Source organism: Phascolarctos cinereus, unplaced genomic scaffold (assembly GCF_003287225.1).
Source record: "Phascolarctos cinereus isolate Bilbo 61053 unplaced genomic scaffold, phaCin_HiC Scaffold_7;HRSCAF=346, whole genome shotgun sequence".
In the NCBI taxonomy this organism is placed as follows: domain Eukaryota; kingdom Metazoa; phylum Chordata; class Mammalia; order Diprotodontia; family Phascolarctidae; genus Phascolarctos; species Phascolarctos cinereus.
The window spans coordinates 63,314,882-63,341,129 of NW_027556180.1; the positions used below are offsets into that span (position 1 = coordinate 63,314,882).

The following is a 26,248-nucleotide window of genomic DNA, read 5'->3' on the forward strand; positions in this document are numbered from 1 at the left end:
GCCCTGGACTTTAGCGACCTCGATTTATAATTTAATTTTAGTCTGCGAGAAATGGACTGAAGAGTTCTCCTTCTCGGTAAAGGAGCTAGAATCTCCACAGGATCAAACTCAGAGATATCCCCTCGGAATCAGAGTGAGAAGAAAGATCTCCTTTGCCTCACCAATCTGCCTCCTCTTGGGGACACAGAAAGCCTCACTCTTTCCCCCAACTCTGCAAACCCGTTTTGTCCTATTATTTGTCTAGAATAAAAAGTCTATAGAATAACTATAAAAAATCATTCTTTGGTTTCTTATTAACACAGAGTTTTGAAATTTTTTTTTAAAAAAACGAGATTGTTATGCGTTTTAAACCGTTAGCATATGTATAGAAGTATGCAGACACCCCCAGATATACAACGATTAACTTCAGTAAGCGTTAGCATCTCTCCTTCCTAAACCAGATCAAATGGCTGAAGTCTGATCTTTGCCATTTTGGGTTGATGCTTCACTTTTCTTCTGTTCAGGGGTAGATGAATAAGGTCATCGTATCCACTGTAGCCCTAAGAGCCAAGTGGAAAAAAAAAAGGAGGTGGGGGAAGTTTTCCTTGTTTCGATACTTTTACACAGTGCTTTTTTTTTTCTTTGAAAATGTCTTCTTTGAGTATGATTGATTTTGGGTCCTTGGAGATTATTTTTTTTCCCCCAATATGATACCAGAATGGAAATGAGAACTTTATCTCTTCCCCGAACTCCTCCCGCCCCCAGTCTTAGGTTCTTAATGGTGTCATTAGCTGGGGATAGGCCTTTGAACATCTCCAGAGAAAGATCACTCAAAATTATAGCTATAGCTGATCCGAGCGTAAGCTGAGTCTTTTTATGATGCTGTCCATTTCTCTGCATTTTTTTTAAAGGGCCAAATCGCTCCCACTAAGCAGATCCCCAGATCCTTGATTGATTTTTATCTCGCCTTATGGTTTTGCTTAATTAGGGGGTGGGGAACTAGAACGAACATTTTAAAAAACTGTCAAAGGAGGTGGAGAGGGGAGAGAAGGGGTAGGGGAATGTAGCAAAGGAGGTGAAGGGGGGAAAGTGGGGATGGGGGGATGGAGCAAAGGAAAAAATTCAAAAATCGTAAAAGGAAAGGGAAAAGTTTAAGCCCAGAACTCATTGTTTCCTTTATTTCAAAGGGGGAAACCTGAACGATTCTCATCCTTTTGATTGATTAAGGCCTTGAATAACTTGAGGCTCCGGAGTGACAGTTTCTGAATAGACTTTTGCAAATAAAGCGCACTGTGGAGCGCGGGGTTGGCACTTCAGAGTGTAAAGGAGGCGAGTTTGCTGGCACTTACCAAGTTATAAATAAAAGGACATGCACAATAGTACCTTCTTTAAGGACAGACAGTCTTTACAACACTCCTGGCGTCATATCCTGCTGTGGTCACTTCAGCTCCTAGCCAAGACTTAACTCCTTTTCTTTTTCCCCCGCGGTTTAGTTTGAATACTACAATAAATTCCTGAGAACAAATGCTCGTGAGCAAAACTTTAACATATAAGATGTATCTCTTCACTCTGATTCTATATCTATAGTCTAGATTTAGAGTCTGTCCTTTCCTCGGATTTTAGCTTAAAGAGAGAGAGAAGAGACTGTTTTATCTCCATTCCTTCCTCCTCCTCCTTCCCCTAGCTCCCCCCACCCCCGTCCTCGGACTTCACCACTGCCCTCGGCCTCCTCCTTCCCACCCCCAGTCGGAGGAAACAAAAGAACTTTATCAGCACACAGACTGAACTTTTCCTTTGGTTTGTCCCACACTTTGACCAGGGAATCACACAAACAGCTGCACGTTTACAATCTCAGTCTAAAGAAAAGGTGACTAGGGGGAACTGGCTTGAAGAAATTGTGAGGGTCGTGGATGCCTCCTTATTGTAATCGCTCCCCTCAAGTGGCATGGTGCCAAAAGAGGAGAGAGAGAGAGAGAGAGAGAGAGAGAGAGAGAGAGAGAGAGAGAGAGAGAGAGAGAGAGAGAGAGAGAGATTCTGCCTGAGCAGCTAGCTTTCCAAGACATTGTCCTTTTCCCCTTCTTTGCATTTTCTCCTGTCCACTTCTTCCTATGAAAGGACATTTTATCAAGGGAAGAAGCAATGGACTGGGTCACCCTTCTCTACTGAGGCCTCAATTTTAATGATGAGAAGAGAAAGTTACGGATTTCACCCAATCAGCTCGTGTATTCTCTAGACGGGACAGTCTCCGTGTTGGCCAATCGCAGCTCAGGGCTCCTGATCGAGCTTTGGGTGAAAGAACTAATAAATACTCCAGAGGAGAGTTCCTTTCACTCTGTATCAACAACAGGAAGAAAATCATTCCTGCCACCATCACTTCCCCCCTCCCCATACCCCCTCCCCCGTTCCATTATCAAAGTGTGCCAATCCCTACACCGTGGCCGAAGTCGCCTCACACCGGCTTGTGCTACGTCCCCAGACTTGCACAAAACTTTGTTGTCTTGGGTTTGGTTTTTCTTTTGTTCCCTCACCCAACCTTTTCTCTTTTTGCATTTCGATCGGAAAAGATCGCATCTTACTGACAAAACGAGAGGGAGAAGCTTCCCTTCTTCCCTCCTTTATTTTTATTTTTCCTAGGGGGAGGGGCTTGCTTGTTTCGGCGGAGCTCTAGATTGCCAGAGCTGCTCTATACTCCTTTTTCAGCCTTCACCTGGATACAATTTTAAAGTGAAGCTGTCTCCAAAATGACAACTCTGGCTGGAGCTGTCCCCAGAATGATGCGACCAGCTCCCGGACAAAACTACCCTCGCAGCGGATTCCCATTAGAAGGTAAGTTTGGCCCTTTCCTCTTCTGGCCCGACCCTAAAGCTGGACGCCTCGGAACTTAAGAGGGAGACTTTCCAAAGCTCTCCGAGCCTACATGTGTTTCCTCCGGCACGTTTTGCTTTCAGTTCTGCGTCGTTCTCTTTCAGCAAACAAAACCCAATCTTGGAACTAAACAGTACTGGAAGTAAGAAAGGTAGGAATTTGTCTTTCGATTTGCAAATTCAGATGATTGCTCCTAGCCTACACACACTTAAATGGGTTCGAATGAATTGCTCTCCTCTCCTAATCACTTTTTATTATTGTTGTTGTTGTTGCTGTTGTCTTCTTGTTGTTTGGGGAATTCTTTACTCCAAAACTAAGTAAACCCCCCTTGGATCACGAAGGCAGGCAGCACGTCTGAAGCTCTGAAATGAGTAGGAATGGGTTACCTGGGAATGGGTCAGGACTGTCTTCTCGTTCTCAGCATCTTGTGTCAAACTAGTAATTCTAAGGCAATGGTTTTGTTTTCATCATCTCCATCTCAGCTGTTGTTCTGGTCATTTTAAATTCACCCTAAGTTCCAAATATTTTACATCCATTTAGGATCAGATCTGCCCAATATTTTTGGGAAAGACACTAGGGATGAACTATGGTAAATATTCTTAAGAGTTAGTTTCCATCAGACTTGACTTGCAAGAAGTGTAGTGTAGTGTAATTTTGAGGGAAGTGTCATTCACATCATATACCAACATAATATAATGTAACAATCTAAAAGGAGAGAATATAAGGCAATGGTAGTATAATATGGTAGGGTATGATAAGATATACAGTACACTCGTCTCCTAGCCTCATATGCCATTTCCAAGCCACTTCTAATTCGTTGTGAGTTTCTTAAATTTCAAATCTCCCAAGAGAAGAGAAAGAAGTGTAACAGGTGAGGAACTACAGGATAATTTGATCTTTCACTGGGCTATTTTGAGCCTCCAGTGGTACAGTTACTATCTAGAACCCCTAAAGACTGTCAGACAGTCCAGTCCCCTGGTAAATGGAACAGCTGAAACGGAGGGTTTATTTTCTTAGAGGAGAGGCAACGGTGAGTTGCCTTCATTTGTGGGGTGTCTTCTCTATGAAGTACTGATCTGGGGGAAAAAAATCCAGCAACTCTTTTCTAAAACTCTTTCCCAACTTTTCAAAGTCACCAATCCCCCAAATCCCCAGCCACTGGAAGAAAAGCAGTTTGTTTTTTTGACAAGCAGTTTACACCCTTTCATGCTAACTTCACATAAGGCCATTTTGAAGTTTTGTTTTTTGTTTTGTTTTCTCTTCTCTTCAGAATTTTAATCATACAAGAGAAAGTCTCGGATCAAAATAGTGCGGTGCTATGAAGGCAAACATATTGACACTGTTATCCAGCTTCTAGTTGTTGTAAAATGCTGGTCCTATGATGCTGTATTTGTTAGACTTTTTTTGTGTCCGAGTCTATTTTTTAAAAACTCGTTTTAAGTAACATTTCTACTTTCCCTTCCCTCCTTTCTTTTTCTAAGTGTCCACTCCTTTAGGACAGGGTAGAGTCAACCAGCTCGGTGGCGTTTTTATCAATGGCAGGCCACTACCCAACCACATCCGTCACAAGATAGTGGAGATGGCCCACCATGGCATCCGGCCCTGCGTCATCTCTCGGCAGCTACGAGTGTCTCACGGCTGCGTCTCCAAAATCCTGTGCAGGTATCAGGAGACGGGTTCCATTCGACCGGGGGCCATCGGGGGCAGTAAACCCAAGGTGAGAATTCTAGCCCAGCTAAAGTTTGCTGCCATCTTGGCCTAGTTCTCTTTAGTTGGGTGTTGGGTAGGGGATGGGGGGCGGGGGGCGGGTAAGAAGTTTTTCCTCTGTGGGATTTTCAATGCAAATGTTTCTATATCCAGAGAAATGCTCAGTGCTATCGGAGGCTGTTTCTCTCACGTACCTACTGGATTAAATCTTGAGAGAACATCGTTACCCCTAAAACAAAAAATGAGTTTGGACTTTGGCCGGGAACTCAATATGCAAGTTATTTTCAAACACACATACGTCCCTCCCCAAACTATGCTAGCTATGTAGGCCTACCTGTTGGAGGCCTTTCTCTGACTCTTCATCTCACCACCTCTTCTCCTGTACCATCCCTCGCCGCCCCCCCCCCCCTTCTCCAGCTTGCTTTCACTTTATGGTGTCTGGCAGTTGGAGTCTATTCTCACAACAAACTCAAACTGTCCAGGGTGGGGAAGGACAGAAAGTCCAGGTGACTTTGAAACAAGCAGATGAAAGCTTGAAAAGCAGCTCCCCTCAACAACTTTCGAGCACTTTCCCGGTTTTCCTTTAAGGAATCCCCAGACCCTTCCTTTTCTTCTCACCGAAACTTTCGCACAGTTTTTTTTTGTGTGCGGGATGATATAGAGTATCTTCATTTGTTATTCCTAAGATGAAGTCAAGGTCCAGTGACATTTAGGTAATTTCTAATACACACAACCAAGAGGAGAAATAAGGCAAATTCAAGGGAAAAAAAATAAAAGATGAATTTAGGGATATTTGGAGGAAAATAAACATTCTGCAATCCACTTCCTCCAATGATACATTGATTTTTAAAACCAATTAGCATTTTAAAAAATCAGGGAAACAGTTTCTCAACCATGTAGCCACTTTGCTTACTATTTCTCGGTCAGTTAAGGAGGCGGAAGCTTCTAGGAGTAATATTTCCCTAGGCTAGCTCTCTAGGGCCTAGTTATTTAGTTTCGGGTTCCCGCAGATTCAGCTGGGATGCCCTCCGCCCTCCCCATATAACGGCAATAAAGATGGGTCGTGATCAGAAGTCCCTTGGAATTATTACCGCTAGTTTACAGCCAACAGACAACGCTCTGGGAGTTTGGTTTACCGTTCTTTGCCTTTCTCTCAGTTCCTTTTCTAGGAAAATATACTCGGTGAGTTGGTCGTTTTTGCTGCTAAGAGAGAATTTTGCAAGGGAATTAGAGCCCATCATGGGGACTAGAGTTGGAAGACCCATTTGTGAAGGCTCTAGAAGTAGTACTCCTTCGACCCTTTCAGCGGCCAACCGTGTCAACTTTATGGCTGGTCTGTTTGCTCTATTAAAGCAGGTGACAACTCCTGACGTTGAGAAGAAAATCGAGGAATACAAAAGAGAGAATCCGGGCATGTTCAGCTGGGAAATTCGAGATAAGCTGCTCAAAGACGCGGTCTGTGACCGAAACACCGTTCCCTCAGGTACTGAGAGCCATTCACATCTCCCCGAAGTCCAGCTTTCCCTCCCTGTTCCTCCTAGTTTACTGGCTCAAGTAGAAACCGCCTAGCACAGGATAATTGGGTAAGGCTATGGGGAGGGGATATCTAATAAGGAGCCGGCTCCCGGGGCCAGGAAATATTTAGAAAACCTGGATCTTAATAACCTTTATTTTGTGAAGGCTAGTTGCTTCTCGGAGCCGCAGGGAAAAGTTACTAAGCAGCCGCAAAATAGACTGCCTGTAGGCTAGGCACAGGAGGAGAGAGACCCGGGAGGCAAAGTGTTTATTAATATTGATGGTCTGTTTTAAAAAGAAACAAATGTTTTCGTAACCCCATCATAAAGGAAATAGGGGACATGCCACCGGAGACTTTTCAATGTCTAGGAAGAAAGATGTAGAGCAAACGTCCCATAGCTGAAGAGTCTCCACTGGGGGAGGAGGTGAAAGAGGAGCAGAGGGGAGGAGAGAAAGAGAGAGTTTGTTTTTAATTAAATAGAAACTACTTTTCCCTCTTCTCCCTGCGAGAAGAGATATTTCAGAGCATGGATTTGTTTACCAGACTGGAATCTGGAAAAAATAAATGAAGGAGAATGCATTTTCTTTTGATTTTACAATAGCAAACTTCTGGAGTTGAAATCGAAACCCCTCATGCCCTAAAAAAAAAAAAGTTTACTTTCTGTGCAGAATTTGTTTGTGGTACTCTCTGAAAACGAGCGCGGTAGTTCAATACTTTCTGCTCCACAGAGCTCGCTGGTTGGAAGGTTGTTCCTTGGCCTGGACACTTTAGGGAAATGCTTACCAAAAGTCAAAGAACAGGGTGTATGTAGTTCGGCGTCCTCAACTTGGCGCTTCACTGTTTCCATGGGTCGCAATAAACTCTATCTAAATTGGTTCTGGGGATGGGGGAGACAGGTGCTTGTGTACATTTCATTGAGAGGTAGGAACGTCTCAAGAGATGAGGCTGGGAGATTTTGAAGGTTGTTTTCAGATAGTCTGGGGAAGCATTTGGGAGATGTTTCCCTTTCGCAACAACCCATTCAGGGTTCCAACTTTTCCATTTCCCCTCTTCAAGTGAGCTCCATCAGCCGTATCCTGAGGAGTAAGTTTGGAAAAGGAGAGGAGGAAGATGCAGAAATTGAAAGGAAGGAAGTGGAAGAGAACGAAAGAAAGACCAAACACAGCATTGACGGGATCTTGAGCGAAAGAGGTAAAGGAGCGAGTTTCTTTGCTGTTGAAAACTGGCCGCACTCGGAGGCTGGGAAACTGGGGATTCATGGTTTTCGGTTTGCCTGCCCGCTTTTTTGCTTCAGTTGCTTCACTTGCCTACTTCAAGGCGGTTTTCGCGGGAAGGTCACAGAAACATTACTTGTCATTATTTGCTACAATACAGGTATTGGTGAATTCAAAAGAAAAAGAGAAAGGTGTACTGCGACCCCCTTTCTTTTCTTCCCTCCCCAGCATCTCCTCTATCTTTCTGCCTTCCCCACTCTTCTTATGGGATTTCATTGTCCAGAAAATGATCAGGACACTGATGTTGAGAATATGGTGTTTGCTATCTGGAGGATCTATGTCTTTCTACTTGTCTTGACTTCGGAGGTAAAGAGTGGGGAGTTCGCTGTGGTAGATCTTTCTTGAGGTGCTTTAGGGTACCTGGCCGTCCAGTAGTAAAAAGATTCATGTGAGTCTAGAGTTGTTGTGATATTTTTGTATATTGAAGTAAGACCAAAGAGGGCCGTGTCTCACATCTCAATACAATTTTAGCTCAAAGATAGATATGGGGGGGCGGGGAAGGAAAGGAGATGAGGAGAGAGAGGGAAGAGAGAGAGAGAGAGAGAGAGGGAGAGGGAGAGACAGAGAGAGAGAGAGAGAGAGAGAGAGAGAGAGAGAGAGAGAGAGAGAGACGGAGAGAGACAGAGGCAGAGAGAGACAGAGGCAGAGAGAGAGAGACAGAGAGGGAGAGACAGAGAGAGAGACAGACAGACAGAGACAGAAGCAGTTTTGAAGAGGATTCACTACCAGGAAGAAAGAAAGGCAAGGGAAGAATGAGAAGAAATCATTTTTTAAAAAAGTGTCTCTAAAGGAGTAAAGAACAGCATAAACCCAACTGAATTTTAGATACATACATCTCATAGATTTATTGAGATTTAAATTCTCGTATTTCACTAGTTCAGTTTTTATGTAGTTACACATAGAGTGTGTTGTGTGTAAATGTGGTACATATTTTTCATCTCTCCCACATCTTTTGATTTCTAGTTCTATAGCAGGGTTCATTATGTTGCACATGATATGTAGAAGTAGAAAACAAATGGGGGAAAAAAGCCTAATCTTGCTATTACTTGTATTTTTTGCAAAAATAAAGGGGAGGAGTAACTTTTCCAGATGTGCCTAAATATTGTAACTTTACCTAATAGTGACTTTTAAAATATTCGTTTGTCTAAAGCTACTAATACAATAAGAAAAAGAAAATTAATCACATTAAAATTGGGGGGGAGGAAAAGGGCTCTTCACAGTGGGTGGAGTTAGGTGAACAAGTAGATTTTGTTACTTTTGGCTTAAGATTTGTCAGAACACTTTCCAGTAATGAGTCCATCACCCAAGATATTATCCCCCCCCCTTCTTCCTTTTCCACAAGAGAGTTTACTTACAAGAGAGTTGAATGGTGGAAAGGAATGTTTGTATTACTTGGAGTTCTCATTTGCCTGCCTGTCACTTGGTTTTTCCTCAGTTTACAAGTTAGACTGGGAGGTATGGACTGGGGTGACCTTCACTGATGAAACTTTGAGGAAAGAGACTCATTTTCAGTAGTTTGTGTTATCCCTACACTTGATTAGAGTCACCAATACCCAGTTAGTTTTCTGTGATCCTGCTTGAAAAAGCTGGGGTTTCAACCTCTCATTCAGATCACTCTTTCAGGGTGATACTTATCACATGGAAGCTTAAAGTATCTCTTTCTGTCTTTTTCTAGTTCCTTGTCAGGCACCATTTCCTTTCAGTCCAACCTCCACTTGAACTAATGGAATTTTTATTTTCAAAAGCAAACTAAAGTACATTTAGATTGACTACAAATCAGAGCCAATATCTGGAATAAATGGAGAAGCTAGATGCTCAGGAATTGCTATAAAAAATAATCAAAGAGTAAATTAAATTAAACCTTAGGCTGAGAGACAAAGATATGTTTTTGCTGTTTCCTGCTAAGGTAAAATTGGTGATCAGCCTTAAATATGCTCCATTTGCAAATCCTATGTTACCTGTCTCCCAAGTTTTATTGCTGCCATGCAGTGGGGAGGGGGGGAGAGGGGGAGCAAAGAAAACAAAACCCAAAAGAGCAATTATCTTTAGTTTGAGGGGGAGAATTTTGAAGTTTTTGTAGTTCAGTTAGTGAGAAGACAGAAGAGGAGAGGAAAGGGGGAAAAAAGGGGAGAGAGAGGAAACTGAGAAAAGGAGAGAGGAAGAAGAGAAAAGGGGAGAGGGAGGGAGAGGAGAGGAGGAAAGAGGAAGGGAGAGGTGAAGAGAACAGAGGCATCAGAGAAGAGAGAAAGGAGAGGAGAGGAGAGGATAGGTGGAGGAGAGAAGCAGGAGGGAAGGTAGGGGAAAGGAGGAGAGAAGCTTCTCAGTGTCCAGTGCTTTGGTCCTTACTTGTTACTGGCAGCCCCCTAGCATTCTAGAATTCCCTTCTCTGCACATAGTCAGTGGAAGGAGAGGAGACAAAAAGTACCAAATGAGCTGGTCAAACATTTGTACAACTTTTCCAGCTTTTACAAAGAAGGCCTTCTATACACAATCTACACTTGGAGATGAACTTGGAAAACAAAGAGGGTAGAGTCCATTGAAACTCACACTTTAGCTTTGCCCAGACAAAGCTTCAGCTAGCAGCAGCTTGATGTGAACAAAAGAAGGCAACCTTTTTATAATTCAAGGAGAAAAGAAGAGAAAACAGCTCCACAAAAGGCCGAGAATAGACATTATGGGCTTGCAATGAGGGATGAATTATTCAATGAGCCCCAATAGCTGCTGCTCCAAGAAGTTTTATGGACTCTCCACCGTGGAAAAAGTGGCTATTTTCACCTACAAAATGTTTCTAGTCTTTCTACTCGTCTAGCTATGCCGGCTGCCATTCAAGAGAAACTATGGCCATCCTTTAAAACCAGAGTAGCCCTCCAGAATAAGGATAGAAAAAGAAAACAAAAACCCGCCCCATTGTTACAGGCAAACACACACCTCAGACTCCAAAGCCTAATTTAATTTGGGGTTGTCAGGGAAGCTGAATCTTTAGTCAACCCCTCCTTTCCCCTCCCTAGCCCAAGAGGAAATGATTGGAGATGTCTCGGCAAAGACTGGAATAGCAACAAAACAGGGTGTAGGTTCAAGAAGAACCCCAACACTTTCTCTTCAGTATTTGGACACCAAAGTAGAACGAGAGAAGGGGGGAGTTCAGGGCAATGGGCTTGGCCCAACCGGAAAACAGTAAATGTCTTTAAGGTAGTCTGGATGACCTGACAGTCATCGGAGGGAGATACTTCGCTTGAGGCTACCTTCCTCAATCCTGTATCTTCAGTGTTAGTTAGGATTTATTCCTGCTTTCATTCTCCACTACTTTTGAGTCTATTTTCTGCTATTATCTGTCTATTATCCTGCTCTTTTTCAAGCCTGGCTCTGGAGCAAGACCAAGTCGAGATCCTATGTCTCATTTTTGAGCCACAATTGGATCTAAGAATGGAAGGGAGAGACGTTAGGTGGGCTAAAAGGTGTCATGACTTCAGGAGTCCACTTCTTCCCGTCGCCTTCATTTCTTAAATCTCTCCCTTGCTCCAGCAGCAGGCAGACCCCAGCCCGATGAGAGCTGGGATGCAGTACCAGAAGGTCGCTCACGCTCGGCTCGAGCTCAGCTGAGCTCACCGGCCCACTGCGCTTCTCTCGCCTTCTTTATTCTGGCTCACCGGGACTGGGGCAAAGCATGGGGGGGGGCGGGGAAGAGGAGGGAAAGGAGGTAGCAAAGGGAACCACGACTTTTTTCCCTTCTGGAGCCCAGCTGCCTGGGCTGCCCTGGCTAAAGATGGATAAGCCAGGACCCCCCTTTAGCCAACTAGGGCCGAAGCAAGAAGCTTGGCCACTGGATCCCGGAGATGGAGAGATGAGACGCTGGCTGCCGCCGCCGCAGCGGCCCAGGGTGACATCGACGGCCCTGATCTCAATGGGCCCCTCTGTTCCCCAGCGCAGCGGAATTGGCCTTTAGGCGCAGTCACAATGGACCAGTGCCCCCAGTCATGCGCACTGCGTCAAAGGGCCGCTGCGCCTTCGGCCCCCTCTCTTTCTCGGAGCTACTCTCTGCTAACTCTACCGGCCGAAGCCGACTCAATTCCCTCCTTTATGTACTTCTCACTTTCATCTAGACTCAACCCTCCCCCTCCCCCTTTTCCCCTCTTATTCTTGCCCCAGGCTGACATTAGTGAAATTTCTGCGACCTCCCCCTATTTTTTTTTTTATTTTAAAGAAAGCCTTTAGCACAAAAGCCGTGACCAGTCAATAGAAACTGCTCATTCTCCTCCTTCTTCTCCTCCTCCTCCTCCTCCTCCACCACCACCACCACCACCACCACCACCACCACCACCTCCTCCCCCTCCTCCTCCTCCTCCTCCTCCTCCTCCTCCTCCTCCTGCCAGGGTGACGCTTTTCCTGTTTGTGAGTTTTGGGAAACATTTTTACTTTGTGTTGTAATGGAATTAGAGGACAGATGACGACTGTAAACTGGACACGCGACTAACAAGCCTCTATCTTAAATATTTAGATGCAATGTTACAATTACTGGCTTGTTGCATAGACTTTGAAGTGGCTGCTCCTGGGCTAAGGGGGAGGAAGGCTAGATTACCAAATTGATGTTTTGATTGGGGTCGGAGATACGCTTTCTGTGTGTGTGTGTGTGTGTGTGTGTGTGTGTGTGTGTGTGTGTGTGTGTTAACGAGTTAGCAAGGAAGGTTGACACAATTCTTTTGCCAGTCTTGATGGACCCCAGGCAAGGATGCTTTTAAAATTTTCCCTTCATATCTTAAGGCCTGACGATTTTAAAAAAAATCATTTTATTTATTATGTTCTAAATCTGAGCAATAAAGGAGTCATTCGCTTCATGTTTCAGTTGGGAAATCAGATTGCTTCAAGAATTATTAGAGGGGGAAAAATAACCAACTAAGTGGTATTTGGCTTGTGGTGGCATTTTTTAGTAGTTTAAAAATACTTCAAAAGTGTTTTAAGTATTTCATTACTAGTGGGATAAAAACCTCTAGCAATTTTATAATTAGCAGGGCACTACTTAAAGGGAAGGAACTATAAGGCCAGCTTTTCACGATGATGTGGAGGACATTTTGGGAAAGGCTAACTTTCTTACAGATTAAAATCATAGGGGAAATAACTTTGTGCTCATTCCTGTAGGATTTTTTTTTAAACACTAGACAACCCATTTCTAGAATCTAGGGTCTGTTTATTCTATTTAGACTACAGATTTATCTTTTAAAAGTATTTTTTTCTCTGAAATAATTACAGCATCGAATTTCTGAATTAGTCACATGTTAAATTTCAAAATGTGAATATCAGAGTTGCAAGTGAATTAGACTACTGGTAGGAATTTTGGTAATATTTAGCTGTAGAATTTGAGGGTGGGTAGGTGGGAAAGGAATATATTTTAACTCAAACAGAAGAAGTAAAATCTTAAGATCTGTTGGTTAACTCATGCACATTCACTTGTTTTCTAGGCGTTGAAAACACGCAAATGTTCTCGTTAAGTGCTTGAAAATTAGATGTTTATTTTTGTATTTGATTTGGCTACTGATAGCACTGGAAAACTACTGGGGTTTGCTATAGAGTAGCTGTACTCACGCTGATAGATCATTTAAGAGTCCCTAGGGAGAAGTAATAAAAGTGGGATGAGAAATGAAGTAGAACTAGCAAGTGCTCTTTAGTTAAGGAGAAACTGAATGAAATACTAAGCAATAAATCTACTGGATACAAATTTTTCCATATAAATGTCATTTCAAATCCACGAACAAATACTTTTTGAGGGGGAAAATACAGTAAGCGTGAAATTAAATTTTAAAGTCCTAAACGTAGGCTCTGACAGGAGAGGTTTTTTACTTTTTGCTAACGAAAAGAATGTACACATAAGTGTAAGGCAGAAAAGAATTTTCCCCAATTTACTCCGAAGTGGGTCCACTCCCTCCACGTTAAGTAAGGCGCCTTAACTCGGCGTGGCTACGGGAAAATAATGAGATTTAAAAGCCCCAAACTAAAACAAAACCCTCAACTCTGACCAGAGTATAGTGAACCTGGGGCATATGTGGAGATGCTTGAGTTGGGTGATGCCACTGCTAAAACAGACAATTTCTTTAAGAGGGTAAATAAAGATTCCAGAACCATTAGCCATGTACATATATAACTAAGGAAACCTTACAAGGCAATTAAGCAGTCATTTTAATGTCTTATCTCACTGGTTGCTCTGCAGTTGTTTTACAACTGGGAACTAAAATCTGAAAAGGAAGTTTTCAGTATGCCTGGCCAAATATTGATTAAGTAGTTGTTTGTTGATACCATTGTTACAAATTAAAAGGCCAGTAACTCTGCCCCTTGTTCATTTTCCATTGTAACGGGTTCTTAACCACCGAGATCAAAGTAGGATCATTTCAATTTATCTGTCTTGGAGAAGCTTTCTTTGCCTCAGAAACCTCTTTGGATTAATGGCCACATGATCTCTAAGAAACAGTAAATGAAGCTTCCATTTTGTAGCAATCATGAAACACATATTCCCCAAAATGCTTTGAATTACATGTGGCTTTTTCATGTTTAAAACTAAAGCTGGATTGGCACATTTATTATCAAATATAGCCTGGGTTTGGGGCTAGTAACACACACGGGGGGAAAAACCTAATTCAATTAGTTTCCTTTAAATTGTCTTCCTGGTGAGTATGATTTAGAGAGGATTCCTCTTTTTATACTAAACAATGTGGTACATAATTAAACTCACAGGCAACTGAGAATTATATTTACTACATTTTCTTGCATGTGTTTCCCTTCTTTGTTTATTTATAGATGGTTAGATGACTCTCATTTGTATTTATTATTGCCTGTAATAGAGAAGATGTCTGTATGTATGTTGTTATAGTTCATTTATAAGTAGGCCACTATGAATTACAGTAGGAGTAAACTATTCCTCAGTTGTGTAAGATAAACTTTTAATTGTCCACTGAATTGGACTTGGTGTCATCATGATTTCATGATAAAAATATAACAATGCATCAAATAAGTAAAAATTAACATATTGGATGCCAGGAAAAGTATTTTCTCCAGATTTCCTGACTTAGTGCTGACTTTTAGATGAAATGTCAAATATTTGAGTCAAAGTACTCAGTACATTTGAATATGTCCTTTTATTGTTATGATGAAAGTCTTTGAAGGGCATTTTTTTTCTCTTGAAATTCTCATCTAGTTGCTTAATTCTATTTGGAAATTCAACAGATCACACAGATTTGGGCTGTGAAACGTCTAGCAAATTCTATTTTTAAAAATAGCCACCCTGTTTTGGAAATCTGGAAGGTTTCTTCCTATCTATCTCTGCTTATTCATCATCTGTATCATCTGTTTCTGCCATGTCTAGGTCTTGTTTTTTGTTTTAGTTAAGAATGTATACTAGTTCTTTTCTTCAGTCTGTCTGCCTCTTATAGTGACTAGGTCTCTACCAGTCATACTGTGGTGCAGATGGATCATCACTGATCTAGTCAGCTAAACATCAGAATTCTGGACTTGGCCGGTGGCAATGATGTTAACAGGGATGGGGAAAGCACCTGGACTGTGATGTCACTGGTGGGGAACTTCCCCTGACCAAAGCAAATCAGCAACTTCTCTTCAACATAGAATCTTAGAGAGTTGTCTGGAGCACTGACAATATAAGTGACCTGCCTAGGGTCGTATAGACAGTATGAGTCACTCAGGATTTAAACCCAGGTCATCCGGGTCCTTGGCAAGCTCTTTATACCCCAATGACTCGTTGTTGCATTGTTGCATCTACGAAAGAGGTAATAGGGCATCGATCAATCCATAAACATGAAGCATTTATTAAGTGCCTACTAAGGGCCAGGCACTTTGCTAAGGACTGGGGATTCAAAAGACAGTCCCTGCCCTCAAGAAGTTCACAATCAAATGGGGGAAACAACAAACAAGTAAATATATACAAACAAGCTATATACTAGATAAATAGGATATAATTAATAGAGGGAAGGCACTAGAATTAAGAGGGCTTGGGAAAGGCTTATTATGGAAGATGGAATTTTAGTTGAAAGTTAAAGGGAGCCAGGGAAGCCAAAAGATGGAAATGAGAAGGGAAAGTGTTTCAGGATGGGGGACAGACAGAAAGAATGCCCAAAGCTGAGAGATAAGTGTCTTGTTCGTGGAATAGTCAAGAGGACAGTGTCACTGGACTGAAGAGTACTTGTCAGGGAGTAAGGTGTATGAAGACTCGGAAGGTAGGATGGGGCTAGGTTATGTTGAATGCCAAACAGTGGATTTTGTGTTTGGTCTTGGAGGTGACAGGGAGCTACTGGAGTTTACTGAGTAGAGGGTGGGATAGGGCAGGGACATGGTAGACAGAACACTGGCAAAGGAACCGTTGTGTGACTGTGGGAATTTCTTAACGTCTTTGAGACTCTGACAACTCTCTAAGACTAAGAGGAAATCATAGGCTTTGAACAATATAGTTTAAGCTTTGTAAAGCATTTTTATTAGTGTTGTCTCATTTGATCCTTACATCAACTTTGTGAAATAGATGCTACAGGTGTTTTATTATTGTCTCCATTTATCACACAGGAAAGCAGAGTCTCAGAGCTGTTAAATGACTTGCCCATTGCCACTCAACTAATTTGGATTCAAACCCAGGAAGTCTTCTCCTTTTAAATCCAAGGCCCTTCCCTCCCCCCCCTACCCTTATATCACACAACCTCTCTCTCAGTAATTGGTATATAAACATTTCATATTAATATAGTAAATGGAATCAAGTTCAGCCAGCTCTCCCTAAATACAGAATATGTGTTTAGATAAGGCGGGAGAGTCCAGCTCCAAGATTCCAACTGGGGTGGGGTAGGGTGGGGTAATCCTGTTCCCAGATATAGGGTGGAATCAAAAAGGGAGAACTGATGCCTCAAATGATTAAAAGAGTGAAGTGAGTTGATAGATATCTCTCCCAAGAGAAATACTCTATGGGACTTATAGGGTCATAGATTTTAATTTGGAAGGGACAGAAATCATCTGTTCCAACTTCCTAATTTCTATGGAGGAGGATACTGAGGGCCAGAGAGGAAAACTGATAAGTTCATACAGATTCTAAGTGGCAGAGACAGTATTTGAACACAGGTCTTCTGACCTCAAAACCTGTTAACTTTCATTAAACCACAATGCCTTGTGAAAAAGAGTGAAACTTAGGAGACAAGATGCATGTTTTAAATGCATAGGTTTTGATTAGGATGATTTAAATTGATCTCTGGATTATGGGTCTTGAATGCTGCCCCCAATATTCTCTTGCTACATCTGGTCCACTTTTTTCTTACCCAGTAATCTCCCACTGTCCAAGACTTGCTGGAAGTCAAGACAAAGTAGAGCCCCTTTCCCTCTTAGGAAGACGAGATTTTCCTCATTCATGTAAATGTACAGAGAAATTTTAGTATTACAGATTTAATGCTTGAAGGTACCTTAGTGGAGCTGGGAATTGAACTCAGATTCTGTGAAGCCAGAGCCAATATTTTTTTTCTCCCACTGCATGGCAAAAAGCCAGATTTTAACTTATGCTTTTGAGGATTGAGCTGAACATTCGGTACATGCTGTCACCCATCAGCTATCATCCACAGGTTGCTTGGTCAGTTGAATCTGGGTCCATCACCAAAAGAATGTCACAGGAAGTTCCCATTAAACTATGCATGATGTGATTATGTTGCTTGTGGAATCAAATGGATCTAATTACTTCCCATTATCATATAGAGATCACTACTGGCACAGTCATCAAAATTCAAGTTAGTATTACCCTCAAAAGACCTCTTCAGTGGCAAATCATAAACCATTGACTGTCATCAAAGCTAGATGTGGATGGGACTTTGGACTAAGTGGAAGGATACTCTTGGCAACTTCGCTATATTTCCCGCTGTATCCCATCACAGATGCTTTCACAGCAAAAGTAATTAAAAAAATACTTTTGCTATTAGACAGCCTTTGTAATGTGTGAGAATTTGAGATGTGTTTCATAGTATGTTTTCCCTAGAAAAGTATTTTCTGTTAATTGCCAACATCCCTTCCCTCTGTCAACAATGTCCACTTTATCCTTTCTATATCTTATTTGTACATAGTTGTTGCATGTTGTCTCTGCTATTAGAATGTGAGCTCCTTGGGAACAGGTTTTTTTTTTCTTTCTTTCTTTGTATCCCAAATACTTAACCTAGTGCCTGGAACAGAGAGTAGATATTTAATACCTACTCAGATTCAGAGATCTTAGGCTGACATGTTATAGTAATCTCCCTGTAGAATGTAAGCTTCTTGGGGTCAGGTGTTGTTTTCTATTTTTCATTTTGTCTCTAAATTCCCAGTGCTTTTTACAATGCCTGGTATGTTGTCAGAGCTTAATAAAAGCTTGTCATATTGGACTGGATTTGGAACAGGTATAATAAGTTCAGTGGTGTGAAACAGGAGTTTGCATAGTGAAAAGAGACCTAGTTTTGGAGTCAGAGGGATGGAGTTCAAGTACTGTCTCTTCCTCTTATTTCGTGTGTGTGTGTGTGTGTGTGTGTGTGTGTGTGTGTGTGTGTGTGTTTAACAAGTCAACTAGCTTCTCTGGGGCTCAATTTCCTCATCTATAAAAAGGAGGCCACTGGATGATGGTCTCTAAGATTTTCCTTCAACCTCTAAATCTATGATATTATGACCCCTTTGCAGGAGATTTTTAAATGAAAACAATCTCAGGGGGTTGCAGTTATTAAGTCAAAACAGTGTACATATACTTGTCTTCAGTCTTACGGTAGTAGTACAAAATATCTTATTGTGCCATTATTAGGAGGCCAAACCTCCTTCTTATAAACGGGCTGTTGGTACAACCAATAGGTTACTTTTATCAAGAATGCTGATGCATTTTCCTATAGGTCCGCATTTATTTAAACATGAAAATTCCATTTTTCTCCTCCATGACTAGATAGCACCTATCTACATCCCATTCTTTTCGCCTTCTCAGCGTATGTGCAGCAATCCTTCCCTTAGTTGTATTTATCCCTCAGTAAATATATGATATATGATATACATATATCATTTTACTAGACACCAATGGGAATATAAATATTCTCTTCTTATACCTAGTATTTACTTTAAAATATGTGTTAGACAAGAAACTAGTCATTCAGATATATTCCAATGATAAAACTATACCATAAAATCTCAGGCTAAGCATGACAGAATGTCTGAATGAATATACTCCTTTCTATAAATGGGAATATGCCCCATAACCATACTTGAATTGCATCTGAACCCCCCAAAATCAATAGCTTTAATTAATTAGAGACATACTTCTAACTCATAAGCTGAGCAGAATTGGTACCTCTGGGTCTTCAGAGGGTTGTAGTGAATGGGAGCAACTTTGTATTTCAGTCAGTTCTAATATGATTATGACTTAAGATTATACACTTTAATTTTTCATGATAAGCACATACCATTATGGCCCATATGTAGAAACTGACTCATCTGCAAATGAAACCAATGGTGATTTTTTAAAACTCCACAAAAGCCCTAGAAAAAAAGTGATCATTTGTATTGAATGAAAAAAGTGGGTTTGGAATTATGTTTTTAAAGAATTTATGAATTTAGTAGTTTTGAAAATAATGAAATTTATTTTTAAAAACAAATTTCATGAAATTAGGAGCAACGATTTTAAAGATCATAGCCCTGAATGATCTGTTTCTTAATTCAATAAAGTGTTTTTCTTAAATTAACTTTATGTTCTAAAGCACTGAATAGACCTTAGTTCTGGCCTTATGGTAGGTAGTGTGGGTAGAAGAGCTCACTACAAATAGATTGATTTACGATTCTCATATGTATTCTCTCTTCATTAAATTTTATTTAGTCTCTTTAGTTAGTTCATCGAACAGGCTCCTAAATTTTCTGGCTGTATATTTTATTCAGTTTGCTGTATTTTACACAATAAATGCATTTACTGATGATTCCTCTTAAAGTATTCCCTTTTAAGATACTTTCCCACTCCTTTAGACTTCAAGTCTAGAAATACCAAGCAGTATTTCAATATATTATTGTTCTAGCCCACTGACCACTTTCATGTGTTCTGTTACTCTTTTTAGACTCAACCCTTCTATTCATTCAGTCCCTAGCTTGGTTTTGGAATTCTAGGTTCTGGGAATCTCCCTGTGTTTAACATGTCCATATGCTGTTGTATAGAGAAGTTGGGGTGAACATAGAAAAAACCACCATTTGAGAGAATCGATGGGGAGCCCCCTCTCTTCGTGTATTTCTAGCTGCTGGAGCAGTTTGGCAATCCTGCCACTGGAGTGAAGGTTGTTTTCTTATCCCCACATGCACTGGCCTGACCTGTCTCTGAGATAGGTCAGGTTGGGGCACAGCCAGTTTATGCAGCTGTTGAGGCTTAGGCATCCCAGCAGGCGGCCAAACTCGCAGGCTGGAAAGTGCTCCTAGTGAACAGATAAAAATGTCCCTGAGAGCCACAGGGTGTTCTGAAGGGGGTAGATTCCCTCTGACACTCTGATACGTTTTAGATGACAAATCTAGGGAAGGAAACTTCTGGATTAACTAGCCCAACCCACTGCCTAATGAGAGAAGGATCCTTTCGATCCTACAATCTTACTAACTTTAACTTGAATGAATATCTTTTATGACTGTTGAAATGGGATTCTTTCTTGAGAACAAAGACTGAGAGTACCCTGAAGAAAATGGTGCTGGAACAATTTTATTTCCTCATTATGCAATATATGCAATACTCAACTTCTTAAAATAATAATTGCTAACATTTATATAATGCTTTATGGTTTGCAAAACCTCTCTCTCTCTCTCTCTCTCTCTCTCTCTCTCTCTCTCTCTCTCTCTCTCTCTCTCTCTGTGTGTGTGGTGTGTGTGTGTGTGTGTGTGTGTGTGTGTGTGTTGTGTGTGCGCGCGCGCGCGCGCGTGCGTGTTAGTTAATCTGATCCTCATAATGACCCTGGAAGGGAGGAGATATCATTATCCCCATTGTACAGTCTAGGGAACTGAGGTGAAGAGAAGTAAGTGATTTGCCTTGACTCACCCACTTAGGGAGTGTCTGAGGTAGGAGTTAAACTCAGATCTTCCTGATTCCTGACTCCATTCTATCCATCATAACACCTAAGCCTCCCTTTCCCTTAGAAAATAATACAAATTCAAGGGAAACTTCCCTTCTTGATTGGCTAGCTCACTTTTCTCTTCCCTCCCATTCTCTTTTACTCATTGATTGTTTTACCATCTAGACCTTCTGTATTCATCTCAATTTCTGTCATTTTCCTTACTTTGTTATAGGTAATTTTTGGATATATAAGAAATGCATGCCAATGGAAGTAGTGTTGTTTGTAGAAGGATATAGAGGTTATGGATGGTCTCTAGCAAATAAAATATATAAAGAATTTATGCCTTTCAAAGTCAACAATGGTCTTTCAATTTAATATTAAATATTTAGATTAGAAATAGTGGAGCATACTTTATCCTTTTTGATGTTTTTGAAATGGTGGCCTGTGAGTTTGTGGGCTTCTCAAAGTCTAGAGTGAGAACTTTAAAAACACTACATAGCATCCTCCTTCCTCCCACTAGGATCCATACAAGACACATTATGCTTTTCACATCGGCTTGTCTCTCTCTAATCCTTTCAGTTTATCTTCCCCCAGACACAATGGTTGTTGATTTTTATGAAATATATATCTTATTTTCATAAACTGAAAATTATGGTTGGAGAAATCAGCCAGGTGGATCTATTTTAGAAGAGTAACTCTTTCAAAAATTGCCCAACATGTCTTAAGTAAAAGTCAATACATTTCTCAAAGTCAATCTTTCGACTCATTCCTCTTTAGTAATAGGCTTTTTTTAAAGCAGGAGACAAAGAAACTAGGGATCAATGATGTATTTTTGAAAATTAAAACCTTGATGTAGTTAAAAAACAGAAATAAAAACAATACTGTATTTTTCTCCTTCAATTACCCATCTCAACACCAGAGCAACATATTTCTGCTGATTAGGAGGTAGGAAGGCAGCTTTTAAAAATCCTAAAACTTTTGTTTTAAGCATGGATAAAAGTCAGAGAGATAACCTGGATTTTCTTTCTATGTTGTCCGTAGAGAAATAAGTCCAGAATGTGACTACCTCTCCCTTAACTTCTTTATGGAAATGTAAAGGATTCACATTCAGGTGATATAAACACACTGGGTGTAAGAGCTTCAGTCCTCTTCAAAGGCTGTACCTAATTTAGTCTGACTCAGTCCCATAATTTGTGATGCACTAATTAGTTTGTACGTGTGCAAGTTAGATGGCTGTGCAGCTCATAAAAGATGCTCAGTAAAAGTCAAATTCAACAAAAGGAAAGATAAGGTTAGTGAATAAATTTACAGTAAGATTCCTGTCATCTTCTTTTTCCTCAGCTTCTAAATAAACTCTTTACAGAAACATTTTCAATGTGATAATACATTAGGATCGGGGAGCTTTATTGATTATCAACATAGGCAACATAAACCATAGTTCTGAACAGAATAAATTTGATCATTGAAAAGAGACAACCTAAATAGTCAAAGCCAGGAGTTGATTCTCCCACCCAGAATCTTTACTACCAATTTTAATTTTTCACTTCTTTAATTACAAAATTATAGAGTCTTGGAACTTGTAGATCATTTAGGTAGCCACTTCAACTTTACATTTCATTTTTCCAGGGAAGATGAAGTCTAATTGGCAGGGATTTTTAGCTTTTATCATCAGTTATATTTTGGGAACACCTTAGGCTTCTGACTTTACTCAGTCTATGTCTAAATGAGGAAGGGATACATGAGTATTACTGGATGGTGTTCTCTTAACATCTCATCTGGTCCGATGAGAAGCTATATCTATCCAGTAATGGGAATTTTCTAGAGGATCTTTTCATAGAATCATAGATTTAGAGATGGAAGGGGGCCTGAAAGATCATCTTGTCTAACTCCCTCCTTTCATAGATGAGGAAACTGAAGTTTGGAGTTAGGTGATGGCCACATGTCCACACAAGTGGTACAAGATAGAGAACCAGGATTGGAATCCAAGTCCATCTCACTTCAGATCTAGGGATTTTCTATTTTTTCACAATTTGATGGATTTTCATGTAAACTAAGAAACAACAGGAGGAGAGAGAGAGAGAGAGAGAGAGAGAGAGAGAGAGAGAGAGAGAGAGTGAGTGTGTGTGTGTGTGTGTGTGTGTGTGTGTGCACACGCGCGCGCATGCTTTGAGAGGTGAGTGGGAGGAGACATGAGTAGAAAATCCGTTTCTGTACTTTATTTCAAGGCAAAATCTGCCAATGGTTACTGGGATGCCAAGTTTCCACAAATGGATTAATTTCTCTCTCTCTGAGAGGTAAAGGAAAAGGAGAGAGTCATGAAGCTGGTATTTCAGCACATCAATTGAACCTGAAAAGGGCCAGAATAGAAAAGAAAGGAGGGCAAGAAGGAAAACAAGAGACTTTGGGAGACTATCAGAAAGGACCAGGCCCATCTGGGTACCCTGTCCTTTTGGGATTTAGCATCTATGCTTAAGCAGGTACTCTTTTTTCCCTTATTCTTATTTCATTTTAACTCCATTTTCTACACAGGGAAATTCTGTTGTTTTATAATCCAGGATTTTAAAATTGCAGACAAAAGGATAACTCCAGTGAATTTTTTTCTAGTAGAGTTGGAACTGTGCATCTAATTGGCTGTAACTGTGTGTCTTTTATTTCATCTTGTTTTGCAAATGTCTACATAGGCTAGCATTACCTAGTTTGTGGTGGGGGTTGGGGGTGGGGAAGCAGTTCCAGGGGTAAATAACACCCGTATTCATATGTATACCTACCTCATGTAACCATAGTCTCAAAATCTCCCACAATCTTCTACAGGCAAATTTATTTTCTATGATTCTTCCATGATTAGAGTTTTTCAATTAAGACAATATTTTTTTCCAACGTATGAATTGAAGAACTATGTTCAGAGAAGCAATATATTGTAGTACATTGATGTTAACATTGGAGTCCAGAAGATCAGGGCTCAAATGCTTCTTTTGACACTGACACAAACATGTTACCTGACCTCTCTGCACCTCAGTTCCCCTCATTCGTAAACTGGAGATGATAATGACTCTAGTATCTATTTCACAGGGTTGTTGGGAGATTCAAATTAAATAATGCATATAAAGTATATTGTAAGCCTTAAAGCTGGATTTGTCAGCTACTATTAGCAGGATAATGTCATGGCAGTGTTTATGTACAATAGTGAAATACCATTATGTGGATAGGAGACATGTTGTTCTTACCCTTTGTTCCCTGGATAGCTTTCCCCATTTTATTCAATTTAACATAAACTATTTCTGCAGTTTTCAACTGAGGATTTTCCCTGAAATGAAGCCTTTTTTAAAAAAAAACAGAAAATTAAATTGATTAGGAAAAACAATAGCTGTCTTTCACAATTTAATTTTCAGTGTTGGAAGTTTACTTGGAAAAACTTTAGGAAAAAATGGTTGTCCCCCAGCCAGCAGTTTACAGAGAATCATTAAACCAGAGAACAAGTTTATATTTTTCAAGCCCATGATTGAAATTTGTTCCTTCTTAAAATGCTTTGTCCAACTCCTTTCCTGACCATGGCAAAAAGGAAGCAGGCCTGATTTTAGGTGAAACTGAGGAAAGGTTTGTTCTTGGTGCCCTCCCCCTTTTCTTTCTGTGCTCCTTCCTCCTCACTTCAATTGGGTTAATTCTTCCTCACCTCCCCCATACCTAGAGCAATGCCCAAGGTCACAGTGAAAGAAATTCCCTATTTCTGTGCTCTTTCTGTTATACCCCATCCCCCCACCCCCACCCCAGAGTTCCACCTCAAATGACATGTTTATCACCAATTATAATTGTTCTGCTTCTCTGAGCTCCAGCCATGCCTCTTTCTGGAGTTTCAGAAAACTCGTGCATACTCAGCTTTTCCAGGTTGTATATTCCATCTGGAGAAGGCTAATTCTTTGCTATCCCTACCCAAACAAGTAGTCCTGTAAGCTTGTATAGGAGATTAGTTAAGGGGAGAATAACTAATGCTCATTGTGGTTCTTAATGTGGGGCCTGTGAACTTAAAGGGAAAAAAATGATACCAATATTTCATTGTAGTTAGTTTCTTCTGTAACACAGAGGATTTTATTTTATGCATTTAAAAACATTATTCTAAGAAGTCCATAGGTTTCACTAGAATCTCAAAGGGTTCCATGAAACATAAAAAAGATTAAAACCTGCTGTTGTAAGTGAGCATTCATCTTTACTATTTAATATTTAGTATCTTTTGGGTTCTAAACAAATTCCTTATAGCAATACATTTACAATGTGACAAAATATTAGGATGGAGAATATTGTTGATCATCCACATAGGCAACCTAAAGTAGAGGGCTGAACAGAGTAAGTCTGATTAATGTAAAGAGACAAGCTTAATAATAATCAAAATCAACTGAAAAATTAGAACTAATTCTTTGGTGCCCCATTACAAAACCTAGACTATTTAAATAGCTGGCCATCTTTGCAAGAAGATTTTCAACTCATCTCAATCCAACTCTTGAACTTTTGTTCAAGAAAACACAGAAGATCACTTTATGTGTGGTAGACTGCAGTGAAGTCACTGACCAGTCAGGACTTTGCTGACTCACTCTCTCCAGATTATGTCTTTCATCAGGTTTTGGGGTTCCCTGGAAATATCTAGACTTGTGGTATCTATAGCTGCTTAGGGTCCAGAGGACCCTCTCTAATCCAGAGTTATTCAATGAGATCTACTTCGAGCCTGGACTAACTCTGGGTTTCAAAGCTCCCTTGGCAAGTGCAGGGGTATTCCTGGTGTTTCAACTTCCAAGTGAAAAGTTTAACTTTACAACAAACAATAATAACAAAACATACACTTCTATATCACTTTCCTCATAACTATTCTGTGAAATAAGTAATGCAAACATTCCAGAATTTCTGGCCTAGTGAATCAGAAGAAAGTCATAGTGATGGTAGTGATGGCTGGGGCAGAAGACGAGAAGTAATGTCTATATCTGGACTATTTTCCTGGTATCTGTGTCAAATCTCTGGAGTGAAATGACACTCCCCAAAAATCATTCCAAATGAGAGCAAGCCCTTGGCATAGTGAGGCAGGGCTGTTGCACTCTAGGGCATCAACCTTAGTTGAGGTGGTTCCGTGAGTCACATCTGTGACATAATAGAAGGAGCTTAGCAAATGCATACAGGAGATCCAGCTTTGCCACTAAATTACCTTTGTAACATGAGTAAATAATTTGTTCTCTCTAGACTTCAGTTTCCTTGTCTTCACAAAGGGGACAGTTAAGTTCAGTAACTTTTAATGTTCTTTCCATTTGTAAAATTGTAAGTTTTTTCAATCCTTACAAGTCTTTTTTTTTTTTTTTGAGACAACTGGGGTTAAGTGAGCCTTCCCGGAGTCACATGGCTAGTGTTATGTGTCTGAGGTCAAATTTGAACTCCAGTCCTCCTGACCTCCAGGGCCAGTGCTCTATCCACTTTGCCACCTAGCTGCCCCTACAAGTCTTCTTAAAGGTCAGTAGCATTGAGATCCTCCCTGCTCTCATCACCTGAGGTATTAGATGGCCCTTGCCATCATTTCTTTATGAGGAAACTAGACCTTCATATCTTATAAGAACTATTAAAGTTGATGGTTGCTCTCCTACTTCCCCACTCTGCCCTATTTGAGGTAGTTTGTTGTTGTAAAGGTTAATTTAGACATTCTTGTGTGCATGTGGGCTGGATTTTCCCTTCTCCCATCTAGTGGAGATATATACAATATTGCAATTTTGCCCTTGCTACACATCCCTAAAAGGGGTGTGTGTGTGTGTGTGTGTGTGTGTGTGTGTGTGTGTGTGTGTGTGTGTGTGAATGTATATGTATTAGGAAGTTCAAACGAGCATCCTCTTGGCTATTAG

At 40.7% G+C, this 26,248-nt stretch overlaps 1 protein-coding gene across 3 annotated transcripts in view; it reads left to right on the forward strand.

Moving 5' to 3' along the window:
• The first annotated feature begins 2,720 nt into the window (after positions 1 to 2,720).
• Positions 2,721 to 26,248, forward strand: part of PAX3 (paired box 3) — a 104,906-nt gene continuing 81,378 nt past the window's right edge. For 2 of the 3 annotated variants that reach the window (XM_021002837.2, XM_021002839.2), the window contains exons 1-4: positions 2,721 to 2,805; positions 4,326 to 4,561; positions 5,905 to 6,034; positions 7,124 to 7,258. In XM_021002837.2, coding sequence (XP_020858496.1) covers positions 2,721 to 2,805; positions 4,326 to 4,561; positions 5,905 to 6,034; positions 7,124 to 7,258 — 586 coding nt within the window. The remainder of the gene's footprint in view (positions 2,806 to 4,325; positions 4,562 to 5,904; positions 6,035 to 7,123; positions 7,259 to 26,248) is intronic. The other variant, XM_021002838.2, reaches the window with a different exon arrangement.